General features: G+C 43.1%; 2 protein-coding genes across 2 annotated transcripts in view; one reads left to right on the forward strand and one right to left on the reverse strand.

Moving 5' to 3' along the window:
- Window positions 1-12,524, forward strand: polg (polymerase (DNA directed), gamma). The gene is made up of 22 exons (XM_076266343.1): window positions 1-727; window positions 845-1,040; window positions 1,207-1,374; window positions 1,665-1,811; window positions 1,904-1,983; window positions 2,138-2,320; window positions 2,542-2,684; window positions 2,883-3,006; window positions 3,206-3,430; window positions 3,546-3,663; window positions 3,767-3,847; window positions 4,641-4,757; window positions 5,657-5,817; window positions 5,982-6,035; window positions 6,146-6,263; window positions 7,555-7,690; window positions 7,800-8,046; window positions 8,326-8,448; window positions 8,564-8,732; window positions 11,413-11,621; window positions 11,907-12,067; window positions 12,395-12,524. The coding sequence occupies exons 1-22, from the start codon at window positions 156-158 to the stop codon at window positions 12,457-12,459; spliced, it is 3,597 nt and encodes a 1,198-aa protein (XP_076122458.1). The 5' UTR covers window positions 1-155; the 3' UTR covers window positions 12,460-12,524.
- Window positions 12,504-17,312, reverse strand: part of fanci (FA complementation group I) — a 22,537-nt gene continuing 17,728 nt past the window's right edge. The window contains exons 29-38 of the mRNA XM_076266331.1: window positions 15,348-15,475; window positions 15,012-15,077; window positions 14,716-14,812; window positions 14,254-14,435; window positions 13,788-13,829; window positions 13,547-13,606; window positions 13,207-13,278; window positions 12,988-13,083; window positions 12,711-12,818; window positions 12,504-12,600 (exon numbers count right to left, since the gene is read on the reverse strand). Of these exons, the coding sequence (XP_076122446.1) occupies window positions 12,538-12,600; window positions 12,711-12,818; window positions 12,988-13,083; window positions 13,207-13,278; window positions 13,547-13,606; window positions 13,788-13,829; window positions 14,254-14,435; window positions 14,716-14,812; window positions 15,012-15,077; window positions 15,348-15,475 (914 nt within the window). The 3' untranslated portion in view covers window positions 12,504-12,537. The remainder of the gene's footprint in view (window positions 12,601-12,710; window positions 12,819-12,987; window positions 13,084-13,206; window positions 13,279-13,546; window positions 13,607-13,787; window positions 13,830-14,253; window positions 14,436-14,715; window positions 14,813-15,011; window positions 15,078-15,347; window positions 15,476-17,312) is intronic.

The following is a 17,312-nucleotide window of genomic DNA, read 5'->3' on the forward strand; positions in this document are numbered from 1 at the left end:
CATAATGTCCAACGTGTTTGAGGAGTGGTAAACCTGTCTCTGCCCTGTCCTAGGTTGTTTTTGTGATAAACGTTATTCGAACGTGTCTACAGTTGGACACGATGGGGTCTTTTTGCGGATGAAATTCTGAAATTCACGTGCATCAGACAAAACTGATGTTGCGATTATTGTTACTCCGGTGTCGACCACGATGGTACCCTGCGCTGGAGCTGAGGAGGTGGCAAAGTTCCTCGACAGAGCCTCACCTGGAACAAGCGCACAACTGTCCTCAGAGGAGAGTGAACCCACTCAACATTCAGATGCTATCTACAAACCTACACGAACAGATATTCCGCGGAACGGAGCCAGTGTACGTGCAGGAGAACGTGGAGCGGAGTGTCAGGCACCTGCAGGAGCATCAACTTTGGGGCAAAGAAGCTGCGCTTCTTCCCGACGTTGAGCTGAAGTTGCCTCAGATGTATGGCAGCAATATTGACGAACACTTCCGGATTTTGGCTCAGAAGCAGAGTTTGCCTTACCTGGAGGCGGCTAGTTTGCTTCAGCTCACGCAGTTGCCCCCAATGCCTTGTACCTGGGTATGGGAAGTAGGATGGAGTCGCTATGGACCGGACGGGGAGTGCAGAAAAGTGGATTTTCCTGACGAGAAGGCCCTTGTTTTTGACGTGGAGGTGTGCATGGCAGAGGGTCACTGTCCCACACTTGCCGTAGCTGTGTCTCCCTGTGCTTGGTTGGTAACATTCGACTAGTTATCTGTCGTCGACAGTGTGCCTGTTTGTGATTGAACTACAATATATTTACAGCTATTAGACTAGTCATTTGTAACGGTTCTTTCTTTGTTCATCAGGTACTCATGGTGCAGTAAAAGGCTCGTTGAGGACAGGTACACTTGGTCTAATCAGCTCACACTAGCTGACCTTATTCCTTTGGAGACCACCGTCAACTCCAGCCGACCTCCAAGGGGTATGTGGCAGGAACGACTGGTAGTGGGTCACAATGTCAGCTTTGACCGTGCTCACATTAAGGAGCAGTACCTGTTAAAGGTAAGTCTGATTTTTGTGATCCCTGGTCACTCATACATGCCTACTAACCATTTTACCAACTTCCATGTGAAGTTCAGTGTGTTTTATCCCTGACTCATCCCCTGATTCAAGTGCATGAAAGATTTTGTTCAGATATTTTAAGGAACAACATTTTTAACTAATTCAGGGCTCCAAAGTCCGATTCTTGGACACCATGAGTCTCCACATGGCCATCTCTGGACTGACTGGGTTCCAGCGCTCCCTCTGGATGGCCAGCAAATATGGCAAGCGCAAAGGCCTGCAGGAAGTCAAGGAACATATGAAGAAAATAGGGAGGCGGACTGAGGGGCCAAAGGTTTATCCCCATGCATTTTGTTTTTTAATTACATACACACGGCACTTTGGACATCCTCTTCTCCTCCATTAACCCTTTGACAATTAGATCAATTTCTGTCTCATCTGCTTTCTATCTACAGCTCTTGAAATGCAGTTTGAATTAGAGTTATGTGCTTGTTCATACCTGCTTGCACTACATATAGTGCCATGCACGTACAGTCCAATCAAATACAGTATATCGCACAAATGCTGTAACAGAAAAGACAGCTCATTATGGTCTGTATGGATGGCTTTACCTTGTTCCTGTAGATTGGCTCCTGGGATTGGGTGGAGATCAGCAGTATCAATAATTTAGCTGATGTCCATGCTCTGTATGTCGGTGGGGAGCCCTTAAAGAAGGAGGCCCGGGAGATTTTTGTGAAGGGCAGCATGATTGACGTGCGGGAGAACTTTCAGGTAGGTGTTTACATACACATCTTAAAATGGCGAATCCCAGATATACAAAAAGAAGGTGCTCAGCTTAGACAGTTGATTTTTGTCCTCGGCAGGAGCTCATGCAGTACTGTGCCCTGGATGTGCTGGCGACACATGAGGTGTTCACCCAGCAGCTGCCCCTCTTCATGGAGAGGTCAGGCCATTTAAACAATACCCATATTCTTTGTCTATGGCATGTTCTCGCATCCTTGGGGTAGTATCCTTCCATGATTCTCATATTTGTATTAAATTATGTAAATACTACATAACTTCCCATTGAATCCCTTACTTCCTCTCTCTGCTCTCAGATGCCCTCATCCGGTCACATTCGCCGGGATGCTAGAGATGGGGGTGAGTTACTTGCCTGTCAATCAGAACTGGCAACGTTATTTAGAGGATGCCCAGGACACGTATGAGGAACTGCAGCTCGAGATGAAAAAGTCCCTGATGCGGCTGGCAGATGATGCATGTCAGCTTCTAGAAGGCCAGAGGTGAAAGCTGTTTGTTTTGCTCATGGAAAGTCTTTGAAACTTACTCATACTTATACTCATACTTGTACTTATTGCAGTTCTCCATAACATCCTGCTATTCCCTTGTTGAGTATGAGAAGTTACTATTTGATAACGTCTTATTCTTGCTAATCTGATATTCATGGTAGTACTTAATGTTCCTCGAAAAAACCTCATGGGTCTCTTTCATTTGATCCCATAAGATACAAAGACGACCCCTGGCTGTGGGACTTGGACTGGGAGGTTCAGGAATTTAAAAAGAAGAAGGTGCCTCAGAAAAAGAAAAAGGCAAATAAAGCAGAAGAGACAAAAGCACCTACCATTTCAGCAGTTGACTGGGACATGGGTAAGACATAGAAACAGAAAGAGAATAACATCAAATGCATTGTAGTGGTAACAGCTTCAGCTTTTTGTATATTGAGAACACACGTTACTACTCAGGATGCTAACTATTATTTTCTAAATGACACATACTGACACCTCATTTTCTTCAGGAGACATCTTGTGAGGGAGAGTGAAAATGTTCTTGTTTCTGTACTGGCAGACCCTGGCCCCCCGTCTGAGGAGGAGTTGAATGGTGTGGACCCCAGTAAAGAACTGCTGGACAAACTGAAGCAAACAGTGAGCTGTTTACCAAAGAGGAGACAACATCTGCCTGGTCATCCTAGGTGTGTCCTTACTATACACTATACACTATATAGTGCAAATGTCAATAGGAAAAGTAGAAGAAAAGATTTTCATTGATTTCCAATGAATAGATTTATTCTTAGCAGATATCCATATCTGGTGTCCCTAGTCTTCAATTCATAGGTAAACAATGAGATATTCACCTAGTGTCAACTGTCCTCTTCTCTTCACATAACTTAGCTGGTATCGTAAGCTGTGTGTAAAGCTGTCGGAGAGTGAGGACTGGTCACCGGGAGCAAGTCTGATCAGTCTGCAGATGCGGGTGACCCCCAAGCTGATGGGGATGACCTGGGATGGCTTCCCTCTGCACTACACGGACCAGCATGGCTGGGGCTACCTGGTGCCAGGCCGCAGGGACAACCTGGACTTGGACGAGGAGGAAGTTGGCCCAGTGTGTCCCCACAGGTGAACCATGGGGAAACATCATGATCTTCTCCACTGTGAGGATATGGCAGGGATGGTGGCCTTGGCATTTGGTAGCGTTGTGATTTTGACCTTGAAAATACATGCTTACTTACAGGGCCATCGAAAGCATCTACAGAGAGTACTGTGAGCAGAGGGGGGATGAGCAGCCGCAGTGTCTGGACACACCTCTGCCTGATGCCCTCATGCTGAGTGACAGCGCTGTGTGGCAGACTGTAAGCAATTTTGGACATAGAAACTGTCGTCTCTCTGTCAACTGTGAAATGGTTAAAAATACAATGTGTGTGTGTGTGTGTGTGTGTGTGTGTGTTTGAGCAGGCTGAGGAGTTGAGCCGTCTGGAGGATGTGGCTGAGGATGAGTTTGTAGTCAAGAGCAAGTCAAGGGTCAAGAAGGTCAAGGTACTTTAGCAGTCTAACATGACCTGTATTTAAATTAGGGATGGTAACGGTAGGCAACGGTACACTGTTCCCACGGTTCGTATGTATCATAGGATAAAAAAATCCTATCCATTAAACTTCCCAGTTTCCCTTTAAATACATTTGAAAGACGTGTCTTGGCAGCGAACAACGTTTATTTTGTATATTTTAATCGCAAATTGTTGTTGATAAGCGACAGTGAGAGAAACAGATTCTCGTTGCAGGCTACTAGCAACGAATCCGGCTGAGCGATAGTCTACATCACGTTAAACTTAAAAGCGCCTGCTCCGGTTACCTGCATTAGCAAAGCTTGTGGGCTGTAGGCCTAGCATGCTTTATTGGTTTAAACTTTACGGTCTTCAGTTTGTACTGAAATTCTAAATATTCCCTTATAGTGGATGACAGACGGCGGCACCTTTGCAAAATTAGTGTCTCTGTCTCTCGCTAAGCTCAGTCCATTCACGTTGGAGCAGTCAGCTGTTGTTTGTTGAACTAATTTGCATACAGAGTGCATCAACCTATCTGTGTTTTTCTACATGAGCAGGGTTCTCTGGAGGTGTTTTGTGAATGTCTAACTTTCGTGTAGTTTGCAGCACAATGATAAATGTTTGCAAATCATTAATGACAGATCCACCGATTCACGCGGTTCACGTCTGCCACCGAACCGTGGGGGCATATCGTTCGGTGCGATAATATACCGTATACCATTGCATCCCTAATTTAAATTATCTTTTTGTGTCTTTTCCATTCAGAAGCTTTTCATATTGTGTTTTAGGAATCCAGATTACCCGATGGTCCTCCAGAGGAAAGCCAGTGTCCTTATCACCATGGAAATGGTCCATATAATGATGTCAATATCCCAGGGTGCTGGTTTTTCAAACTTCCTCATAAGGTATATTGTTGATGAACTGTACTGGTACTGAGGAAGACTAAGTACACAATTCCTTTACTTAAGTTAAAGTATAGATACACATGTCAAATATTACTCCACAACAAGTGAAAACTGCTAAGTCACATTTTTACTAATGTATTGAAATGTAATGTTGTATACATCCTTTGGTCGGTCATAGGACTTCAAGAGACCTTTAGTTCCTTACATCCAACAAAAACATTTCACCTATTTTCATAACTTTGCAACTGTTCAAATGGATGCAATAATATAACTTAAATCATTATTCATTCTCTGTTCACAAATCTAAAACATTTTCACCCCCGAATACAAAACCAGAAAACTCAATAATGAATAGATTATTTATCGTTTAATAATGTAGCTCTGTGATGTCGATCTAGTAATGTGGTGAATGTCAGATGATTGTCTAATTTCATTCCAATTTCGCAATGATCGGAGGATAGCCTGGTTAACACCAGACCACTTTTCAAATCTCAATTCCTAACAGGTTCGTCTGGGTTCTCCCAGGCTACATGGAGGATGTTCTGATGAAGAATCTGTTGTCATTACCACAGTCAATTCAGCCAACTTCAAATTGAACTATTGAAAAAAATAACTTTAAGATGGTCTATCGCATTATTACATTTATAGAATCAAATGTGGTTAAAAGTATTTGTCTTTTGGAGTCAAAAGTATTTGTCTTTCAAATTTAGTTAAGTAAAAGTCACAAGTTTCCAAAAATATTAATACTCAAGTAAAGTACAGATACTCAAAAATCATACTTAATTACAGTAATCAAGTAAATGTACTTAGTTACTGTCCACCTCTGCTGGTGTGTACAATGACCCGGTACCAACAATGGTGTTCTAAGTAATATGCTCTCATTGTTTTACCTGTAACAGGATGGGAATGAGAACAATGTTGGCAGTCCTTTCTCCAAGGATTTCTTAAGTAAGATGGAGGATGGGACTCTTCAGGCAGGCAGAGGGGGCACAAATGCCACACGGGCCCTCGAGATTAATAAGATGATCTCATTCTGGAGAAATGCCCAGAACCGTATCAGGTACCGACCCGTCAGACGTTAGCCGCCCTCTTAAATAGATCCTGAGCACTTCATGGAAGAGGAAATTTAGACACTAATGCTCATGAATTTGTCTTAAATGATGTGATGGACATGAGACAGCCATCTTTTTTGTGTTAAATCGATGTCCTATCTCACTCTTGTAGTTCCCAGAAGGTGGTTTGGCTGCGGAAGGGAGATTTTCCTCTCACCGTGAGGAGGTCTGTCAGTAATATCCATCAGGACTTGGCAGTAACACAAGTTTAATGAAATAATGGTGTGCTGTTCTTCAACTCCGTGAATAATCCCACCCCAACCACCCCCTCCACAGACATAAAGAGTATGATGATGAAGGCCAGTATGGTGCCATCCTGCCACAGGTTGTCACTGCAGGAACGGTGACCCGTAGAGCTGTGGAACCAACATGGCTGACGGCTAGCAATGCTCGGGTAATGTCCAGAGCACTGCTGTAACATATAAATAATGCAGAGAACCATTACTTTTACATTTTCAATCAAAACCACCTTGACAATCTCTCCTACAATAGCCCCAGTTCTAATCCTACCCCATAACCTTACATTTAAGTATGATCATTAACTCATCTATTGTTATATCACTAGACATTTCATAGAGCAGCTACATTATAACAAGGGCTATGTAATATAAACGGTCACCATCAAAACTCTGAAGGCCATGTACAACCCAATAATGTAACTCCCAGATAAAGTGATAACTCCCAATAATGTAATACAAATCTCCTCTTAACTTCATCAAAAATGTAATAAGATCTGATAATGTAATAACTTCCCAATAATATAATAACATGTCTTTATATGTGCTGGCATCACATTTCTATAGCAACTATGCCCTACTAGGCAGTGTGGCCACCCCATCGCTGCTTGCATTCGTTAGGCACTAACATTTTAAACCTTTTAGTGAATTCCAAAATGGTGGTGCTGGAGCCCTCAAGGTGTACACATGATACTTGAACCGTTTTCAGACATGTCCTCTGCACTATATGCGGATCTTTGTCAAACGAATGTCTGACCCTTGGGGTGATTCAGATATGATGCTTATTGCTTACATGCGGACATTATGTGTGAATGACACCGACGCACATTAACAGAATTTCTATGTGGTTGAACGTGCACATGAACAGAATCTCCGCATGTTCTTCGCTTCAGACACAAGCTCATTTACATAGCTCGCTTACATACTGCCCGTCCGAAATACTAGGAAGGGAGTAGTGTAAGAGTCGGCTAAATTTGGAGTTCCAAATGTCCGGTTATGTTGTTCAGATATAAGGGCCAACCGCTTGATATCTGCAGAGCATGCGGACTTACATCTATGTCTAAAGCAGCTTTGGTGAAACTTAAGTACTATTTACCATACGTTTCTAGAGCCTGCCATAAAATCCGAAAAGGTGGCAACTTCTCTGCTTGACCCTCATGAATAAGGTAGACAAACAATGGATGGCCCCTAAATATTGATGGCATGCTACCAACACATTGACCAAGTTATTACAATTATCACATTGTTTTCTAAAACCAACATTTTAATACATTATTGGGAAATTATTATATGATCAGGTTTTATTACATGTTTGATGGAGTTCAGAGGAGATTTTTAGTACATTATTGGGAGTTATTACATTATTGGGAAATTGTTACAGTATTGGGTTCTACTGGCCATATCAAGGTACTGACTGGTAGCGTTTGGTGTCTTATGTTTGCCCATCAGCGTGACCGAGTGGGCAGCGAGCTGAAGGCCATGGTGCAGGTACCCCCAGGATATCACCTGGTGGGGGCTGACGTGGACTCCCAGGAGCTTTGGATCGCGGCAGTTTTAGGAGAGGCTCACTTTGCCACTATGCATGGTGAGATGCCGGAAGTGGACAGCACGTCATCTCCACAGATTACAGTCTGGCTTAGTTTGCCTTCATTAGTGTAAGTGAAATTAAACTGATTTTGCTCGCGTGCTTCCAGGCTGCACGGCATTCGGCTGGATGACCCTCCAGGGCAAGAAGAGCCAGGGCACAGACCTGCACAGCCGCACCGCCGATGCTGTGGGCATCAGCCGTGAGCACGCCAAGGTTTTCAACTACGGCCGAATCTATGGTGCCGGACGGCCTTTTGCAGAGCGCCTGCTCATGCAGTTCAACCACCGGCTCAGTCAGCCCGACGCCGCTGACAAGGCCAAGCACATGTATGCGCTGACCAAAGGATTACGCAGGTAGGATTTTACCTTGTTGTCTCAAGGTCCTAAAATGGGCCAATAAACTGTAACAAACCAATCTACAAAGGCTTAGATACTAGAAGAGCCATTTTTGTTATCTTGGGATAGTAAGCCAAATGATCGTCTTGAAATGGGGGGGGGGGGGGAATAATAGTTTGGCCCTTTCAGCCTTCCACTGTTTTCATAGATTGTTGACCCATTTCTGGGTCATGTCATAATAAATATAATAAGATCGTCTTATGTGCTTCATACATTCCTGGATGACCCTGTGCTCAGGTGCCATCTGAATGAGGAGGGGGAGTGGCTACTGCAGGAGCTGGGCGTGGATGTGCAGAAAGCCGAGGACGGGAGCGTCTCCATGCAGGACGTGCACAGGATCCAACGGACAGCAGCGCAGAGGTGAGCGGCCCAAATAGGACAAGATACTTGAGAGTCTGGTCTGGTCTTGACCCGACTGATGATTAGCAGGTGGTGCTCCCATGAGAATGATGGGCAGTTTTTCTTTGCTCTGCAGTTCCCGCAGGCGTAAGTGGGATATAGTTGGTAAGCGTGTTTGGGGAGGAGGCACGGAGTCCGAGATGTTCAACAAGCTGGAGAGCATCGCCCACTCCCCTCAGCCGTCCACCCCTGTGCTGGGGTGCCGCATCTCACGAGCCCTGGAGCCTTCCGCGGTGGGGGACGAGGTGAGATCAGTAACAATACCAACAAATTCCTCATTCTTTAATCTACAAGGCCTCTCTTCTATAATAGCTACCACCAGCAACAAAGCAAATATCCTACCAACTCACTTCTGTTCAACTCACTGTTTGTTCAACTGAACAAAAAACATTGCAGTCTTTCAGTGGCTGTAAGTACACTTTACTTACGGAAGATTAACAGGGTGCAAGCATGTTGCGTTCTCAGAGGCACCACCTTATGATTGAGTAAACATTGATAACAAAGCAATTTGCAGATGAGCAGTACACAGTCTTTCGTACCAAAGGCACACACAAAAGAGGAGGAAGGCACTGAGAGAGCATATATTTAGAATTGTCTAGATTGGTCCAGAATTTAATATTTTCGCAGTTTGATGCATCTTGACTTAATTGAGGTATTTGAGACTAAGGGCCCTATTTTAATGGTCTAAAACGGAAGTGTCTGCGCAAAACGCAATTCACTTTGTGGGCGGATCTCGGGCGCTGATGCTATTTTACCGGTGGGATATTTGACTGTTGCGCCCGACGCAAATCTAAAATGGGGTTGTCTGAAGTAGCTACATTAATCATGGGTGTGGTTTGGGCGTAACGTGCAATAAACCAATCAGAGCGTCATCTCACATTCCCTTTAACAACAGGCACGCTTGTTCCATAGCTGATTGCTATTATGGTGGCGTATTTGCCAGGCGCAGCCAGGAGCGTTCACAGCGCTATAATCACTGTTCAGTTGGGAGCAGTTAGCTATTGATTTTTCATCTTGACAAAATGTAATACAGAATTGTCACAAAGACATACTTTCCGATGTTTTGGGATCATTCTCACTGAATCACGAGGTTATGAATGCATGGTGATATATTTGCAATGTACAATGTAATCTAACATTACCTCTCTATAGACAATGCATATCTTCTGTCAGTTAATCTCTTCTCTCCCGTGCTGCCGCTGAGGCATTAGGGTTAAATGGCATCGGCATGCAGTTCAACATCACGTCTCCTTAAGTCCTCTAACATTTCCTAATTTATGTCATCAACACATCAGTGATTCGTGAAAATGTGTAGGCTACGCTAGATTTATGCCTATTTTTTCACATGGACACCACACTGATTTCCCTCGAGTGGTAATATTTTTCTTTGAAATTATGTATGATTTACAGAAATGGGAACTACACGTATAGATGAGAGGAGCTAAGTGTGCGTTGCGCAGAACAGGCGGCCAAGCAAGGGCTTCGTTTAAGTTGACCTAACTTTCAACTTTGCACAGTATCCCATTAACTGCGTGACAGTAGACTATTTACAATATTTTCTGTAAAGCAGAGTTTGTAAACACGTTATCATCAACTTAATTCACGCACAACATTTATGAGCAGGAGAGAGAATAACAATGAATGGATGCAGCAACTACAGAAATTGTACAGAAATTGTAACCATACTTGCTGCTTTCTTGTACTATCTGTTGCTGGTTAACAGCACATGAAAAGCTGATTTAAGCTAATTCACTAACTCAAGACTTCAAGGCCATCATGGATATAAAACGTTTTTTGAAAATAACGAAAGGATGGAGGGAACATAGCAAAGCTTGGAGTTATTTCAGATGGGCTAGAACAAGGTAGGCAAAATGATGGTGCTTAAAACCTTACACAACGGTAAATTGGAACAAAACTAAAAGTAACTTTAGCCTTTATAGGGCTGTAAAGTTGTCCAGATTAATAGGTCATAATTAGGCGTTGTTGTAAAGATATTGCATGTAGATGTTGTACTATATAGGCTACTAAATATTTAGGTCACCAATGCACGAACAAAACCGGGAAATGGACAAATATTATCAAGGCTTTGAATGTTTCCGTCTGTGCACGGGGGTGTCTGTAGATTGGTGTGCAACGCATTCATTCATGCATGCCTGTGGTCATGCATGCGCCCTTAAAATAGCATCTGCATTTTCGCCACAGACTTTAGACCAGGGAGTTCCTGGTCTGTGGCGGAATTGTTTTCTGAAACTGCTAAATATCAACAGTGAACGTTTGCGCCGGAACACGCCCCGTCTTTTCACTGAACCGCCCCCATGGGCGCAATCGAATTCCCAAATTTACAGGCATGTACCTGTGGAGGGAAAATTCCAATATGCGCTGACTGCAAAATAGGAAAGACAAACGCGCGAGTATACAAAGTCAATTGCGCCGGGACGGAAGATAGAGCCCTAAGTCTCAATGGCAACATTTGGCCCTTAGCATGGTAGACATTTACAAATCAATGGGTAAGACAAAAAGCACTCCAGGACATGTGGGGTTTTCTTGAATTTCCCCTTGGGGATCAATAAAGTATCTATCTATCTATATAAACCTGGCATGGTATGAGACATTACCACAGACAAGCTCATAATTTTGAGTTTTGTGTTTGACTTTATATAGAGTAGCATGGAAGTGAATAGTGAAAACTGATTTATTATGGATGAAATTGAAAATCTGAAAATGTCTAAAGAATGTTTAGCACATGACAAAAAAGATATGAATAATATAATGGGGGAAAAAACCCAGTTTTCGCTGCTTGGACCCCTAATGAATACATCATGTGTAAATAATGCCATTCCTTACACAGGTAAACTGTAGTCCAGTAAGTACAGAGTAGCCAAAGGTATGGCAGTAGTGTTATGAAAACTGCTTTTGTGCCATCAGTTCATTACCAGTCGAGTGAACTGGGTGGTCCAGAGCTCAGCCGTGGATTACCTGCACCTGATGCTGGTTGCCATGCGCTGGCTACTAGAGGAGTACGACATCGACGGCCGTTTCTGCATCAGCATCCACGATGAGGTGCGCTACCTGGTGTGTAGCGAGGACCGCTATCGAGCAGCCTTAGCCCTGCAGATCACCAACCTGCTGACCAGGTCAGAACCTGACCACTTAAAATATGCTCACAAGCCTTGTCCCACATGCGGGAGGAATGATTGACATTGTTGGACCATGTCTCACCACCATGTGAAGTGGATTTGTTCAGCCAGTGTTTCGATAATGTCATCCTTAAGCACTTTCTGAGAATTGCTGAGATTTGCTTGAGTTTCATCATCCTAAACTCAACCCACTCAAACCATAACCATCACCCCACTGTATTTTGTTCTGCCATAACCTCTTCATCAATCAAGTACTGAAGTCTGTGGTATCCCTTTTTGTAGATGCATGTTTGCCTATAAGCTGGACCTGCAGGACCTTCCCCAGTCTGTGGCCTTCTTCAGTGCTGTAGATGTGGACCAGTGTCTGCGGAAGGAGGTGACCATGGACTGCGTCACTCCATCCAACCCCACGGGCCTGGAGCGCAGATACGGCTTTGCCCAAGGTGAGCAGTATAGAGCACCCTACCCCGATCCCAAGTCCACTTCTAATGGAAAACACATGCATTTCTAGTTGATGAAAGCATAAGCTTGGGGAATTAACTCAGTCTCAGTAGGTTTTATTTTAACAATAACACCAAATAAGTCCTGCACACCAAATTCTTAAGAACTAGGATGTTTTTAATTAAGTTAAAAATGAAAATACATGAGAATTTTTTTTTTAATGACAATAAAATATTTTAAATGTTCTACAATGAAGATTTTTTAAAGTCAACAATCCATGAATGAAACACACAGACAAAACAATTAATATTGTGGTGCAAACTCTGCAGGTGAAGCCTTGGATATTTACCAGATCATGGAGATCACCAAGGGCTCACTGGAGAAGGCCAGATAGGAGGAGGAGCCGGGACCAGATCCTCCTGTAACTGAGGTGTAGTGCGGCGGATGGGTAAAGACGACGACATGAGCGTCCTCACACCTTCCTCTTCTTCTTCCTGGGCTGCTGACTCACTTCAGGGCTCTGGGTGACCGGTGTCTGGAGGAAGAGGTGCGTTAGTAAGGCAGCCGTCAAACCGCCTCTTCACATTCGTCATGAGGAAGAGGCCAAGGGAGGAAGCGGTTGTGAGGTCAGACCTGTGCACTTACCTGCTGACTGTCAGCTTCCTGCTGCTCCTGCAACATGGTGTCCAGGGCTGCTGCGTTGATGCGGAAGTCTCTGGAAGTACTCAGTTTCATATACTGCATCAGATTTACCTGCCGAAAAAGAACACCTCTGATGTGTACTTCTGACTCATATGCACACTGATGTTTAAATTAAGTGTGAGTGTCCTTTTATTGGGGAGACAATGTGTGATATTTTCTGTGTTTCAAGTTCACTGTTAAATACTGTAGACATGTGGTGAATTGAAAGGTGCCTGCCTACCTTTGACTTCTTGGAGAGGAGAATAAGGAACTTCTCGTACTGCTCGATGCTGAAGATGAGGTTGGGAATGGCTTTGGTCTGACGCAGGACCTTCACCTGAGAAGGGAGGGAAACAGACACAGCCAGAGAGGATGCAGAGAGAGACACACATTACAACCACTACTGGAGCAAGTTAGGACAGCCCTAATGAAAACAGAGAAGTGGAGATGGGATCCTTACAGAAGCTGCCATCATAGCATCCTCTTCTTTTTTCTTCTTTTTCTTCTCTCCTCCTCCATTCCCCTCACCGCTCTGGAAGAGACATTTATCATGCACATTTAAGTCAAAACCAATCTGTTGCATTTAAAGAAAAACAAAAAAACAAAAGTTTAAAGTTGCAGAAATTAAAGAACTATATATATTTTGACCTCTCCATTTTGGATGTCAGTATTTTGAGGAGTAGTATAGCACTTAAAATGTGCATATTTTCATGGTGTAAGAAAGCAAGTTAAAATATATTTTATTTATTCTTACATTTTGGCTGATGCATTAATCCAAAGGTGCAGGTGTCAATTCTTACCTGCACATAGGTGATGAAGGAGTAACACTGGGGAGTCAGATGAGACCCTGACAGTTTGACCTGTAGAAGAACACACACGCAGGTTCATTACACATCGTGGCTACCACAGGAAATGTACTTTCATTTCAGTTTCAGATGGGGGAGGGCTCCTTTTCCCAAATTCATGAACTGAACTCATGTATATCCATCAAACTTCACTCTCAATAGGGAAAAATAGGGTGGGCAAAATTGTGCATCATACCAGTTTCTCCAGGCGTGATGGAACCTGGCACAGCTGGATGTACTGCAAGAAAAGAAGCATAATCACGTGATGTGTGTAGACCACAGACCTATAACATTTCATCATAGATCAGTGAAAACCATATTTATTTGATAATGATCAGTAGGGACCGTTTTTACAGTTTTCTGACCATCTGTATTTAGTCTTATGTAAACTATGTTGTTCAGAGTTAAATGAAATGAATGGAACTGGATATTTTTCTTGAGATGATCCCCACATGTCTGAAGCCAGACTACCGGAATATAGGTTAAGAAATTTCAAATTAAGTACACACCAACTGTGCCACAACCATGGTTGTCTCAGTTTATGGATTTTACAGACATACACTGGACAGCATATTGGACATATTTGACCATGCATTACAGCTGGCAGCCTGAGGAGAAGACAGGTGTGTTACAGAGCTCTATAGACAGAGGAGGTGACTGACGTATTTGAGCAGGGCGGTGAGGAGGCCGTAGGTGCGGCTCAGGTCGCGCAGCAGTGTGTCGCTGCAGACACCAGGGGGCAGCGCTGTCTGCAGCAGCTCGTGCAGGGCGGTCAGCATCGTGCCCAGCTGTAGCGTCACCGCCTTCAGCACACGATCCTGCTGCCCCGGCGCCTGAGAGAGGTCTGTCACACACATACACACACAGAATAAAAATCCTACATACACACCTGTATCCAACTGTGAAATGAGTATGCATTTGCACACCTTTGCAATAAACTAAACTTTTCAGTGGGTGATACTAAATATTTTAGTATGATATTCACTATGTAGAAGAAAACCTCAATTAACGTTATTAACATCAGCACCCTGCCAAAAAACATCAGATTACATCCTTGCTCATATCACTCTGACAGAATAGAAAATATTTCCCTAAGCAAAGAGCTGTAAGATAGTCAGACTCACCTGCATTGCTCTTGTCCACAGCTGCCTGGCTTTTCTTCAGTGCAATGAGCCAGTCCACCTCATCCAGCAAACGGCCCACCTGCGCCAACACGAGCAGCTGCAAAAGAGCCATCACACAACGCCAATCAGAAATGGAAGAGATGGAGAGAGAGAGATTGAGTGTGTGTATCCAGAGATACTCATGCAGCAGTAATTCATGAGGCTATTCATCTAACTTAACACACATGAAAGTACATGTGTCGAGTATAAAGAACAAGGCCTCAGGTAATCCTGATTATGTAGAAGTGTGTGCTCACTGTTGTTGGGGCAGCAGTCTTCATGCAGACAATATTAAAATGAGACTGTTTCTCCAGCTCAACATCCTGGAAGACAAAAGACCACAATCAGTCCCAGTTACTGTGCAAAATAATCCATCCTCCTCATGTTTGCAACACACAGCGTGAACTGAAAACCACAGGTGCTAAGACTATCTCATGTAAAGTGTATGCGATCAGTGGAGCAAGTGGAACAGCCTACATCAATATCCAGACTAGAGTTCATGAAAGCATGTGACAGAGCGGTGAGGACGTGCAATAGTGTCTGTAATGTGTCCAACATGTGTCCAGTGAGTGGGCGGGAGAGCGGTCGCTCACCTGGTCGATGTCTCCCAGTTGGCTGTGGATGTCCTGGCAGAGTTCCCAGAGCTCCGCCACAGGGCTCCTCTGCAGCGCCAGCAGAGAGAAGAGCAGTGACAGCAGGCCCTTGGTCAGAGCCACGTCCTCTAAGGATGGAGCACAGCTTAAGTCTGTGCCGCTAACCCCAACTCTCAACAAGTTATACACAATGATAAGATCATTAAAGGTGCTCTAAGCGATGCTGGGTAACATCACTTCTGTTGACCTTCAAACAAAACAGAGAGCTAGGTCGCTACTTCCTCCCCCTCCCTCCCATTCTGCTCCCGTGCAATTGAAACTCTCCTAAACGCGCATCTTGTCTGTGATTTGCTGGAACAGTTTGTTAAGTTTTTATGGGCTAAGTTTACCCAGGTTATTTTTGTTGCCGTTTTTGGAGCCTGGGCTATCCACAGAGATTGCGATTTTGTTTGCTTTTTTGTTTACAGTGTATTCAGGACACAGACAGCTAACGGATGGTTAGGTGATGTTTGCAGTAAGCAGTGGCGATTCTAGACATTTTTAACAAGGGTAGCACTGGTGAGGCACTGATTAATTCAAGGGTGGCATGAGGCAAAACATCCAGATAAACAGAAACAGGCTCAAGATGTGAAATTAGCACAAAATACATTAGGGAAACCAGACACAAACACCATACTCATAAATTGAAAGGAAAAAAAAAAACACAAATACCTTACTCTCACATAAAATTTCTTTGTATTTGAAGAAAATAATACAAACATATTAAAGTTAAATATCTAAGTTGTCTGTTCCTGGGCTATGCTGTGCTAAAACAAATTCCATCATGGGGACATTAAAATATAATCCATTTTATTCTATTCTATTAAATGAAGATATACAAATATACTCATCCAAGACATTTTCCCCCATATTAACATATCTATGCGCATCTATTTTTGTAGCTGTTAAAATAATTTGACCTGCTTTTTTGTCTATTTGTTTATTTTTTTTTAAGTTCTTGAGGGTGGTATGAAGGAGTGTATTGTGTATGTGAGCAATTTCATCTTCCTAAATCTCAATATTATGATCACAACAATTGTGGGCAAATTATTAATTACATTTTCACGTGGGGTAACTTGTTGCAGGGCAACCACATAATAGGTTCCATGTCTAATGATCAGTTTTCAAGAAACTTGAGGTTGGTATGAGGGAGTGTATTGTGTGTGTGAGCAACCTACATGTTACTTATCTGCCTGAACCTCAATATTCTGATCACAACAACTCTGGGCAAATTACTTTTACCAGTGCTGCATTCATTGTTTTGCACTTTTATAAATCACATCACCAAAAGTAGGTTATTGGTTTTACCAAAAGTATTTGGCAGTATTTTTAAACTACAAACCTATAAAGTATTTTGATACAAAATATAATGTCATTTTTTTCCAACTAAATAAAATACAAATTTGTATTTTAAATACATGTATCAGACATGCCTATCCCTGGCTGTTGGCTGCAGCAACTCAAACTAGGTAGTACTGATTGTTTTGTGTTTGTTTTGTGTTTATGTTATGTTTTGATCCAATTTGACAGCTTTGCCATGTTGCCCACTCAAAATTTCTACAAGCCCACCCAAATATAGTAGCCTAGCTTAGGTTAGAACCAGCCCTGCCCTGCATGGAGACATATTTTACGATAATAATGGAGAAAATGTTGGCAAAACTTAAGGTTTTTGTTAACTAAATCTCCCTCCCTCATTCATCTACAGTATTTGTGCAACAGCTCACATTCTGCGTTCAATCCAGCGAGACAAGTGAAATAAATGTTATTATTACGATATTTAGGCTACCTCTGTTAGGCCTACAAAAAGTTGCGAATTAAGGAGTATTTCCTGATCGGGGAAACCTTTCGGTCCGCGGTTCTATAATATCATTCAATTGTGCCGCAAATAGGGATGTGACGCTCAAAGCTGACGTTTCGAAACAGTGT

The sequence above is a fragment of the Alosa pseudoharengus genome, unplaced genomic scaffold (assembly GCF_046254945.1).
Source record: "Alosa pseudoharengus isolate Yale_2024_CS ecotype anadromous, Long Island Sound unplaced genomic scaffold, YU_APseudo_1.1 YU_APseudo_1.1_scf_10, whole genome shotgun sequence".
NCBI lineage: Eukaryota > Metazoa > Chordata > Actinopteri > Clupeiformes > Clupeidae > Alosa > Alosa pseudoharengus.

Excerpts from the sequence above, each read along its gene's own strand:
- polg (XM_076266343.1), top strand. The coding sequence starts at position 156 with ATGTTGCGATTATTGTTACTCCGGTGTCGACCACGATGGTACCCTGCG. Across the intron at positions 1,375-1,664 it reads GGCGGACTGAGGGGCCAAAG|ATTGGCTCCTGGGATTGGGT; the intron begins GTTTATCCCCAT and ends TTGTTCCTGTAG. Across the intron at positions 5,818-5,981 it reads AATGCCCAGAACCGTATCAG|TTCCCAGAAGGTGGTTTGGC; the intron begins GTACCGACCCGT and ends TCACTCTTGTAG.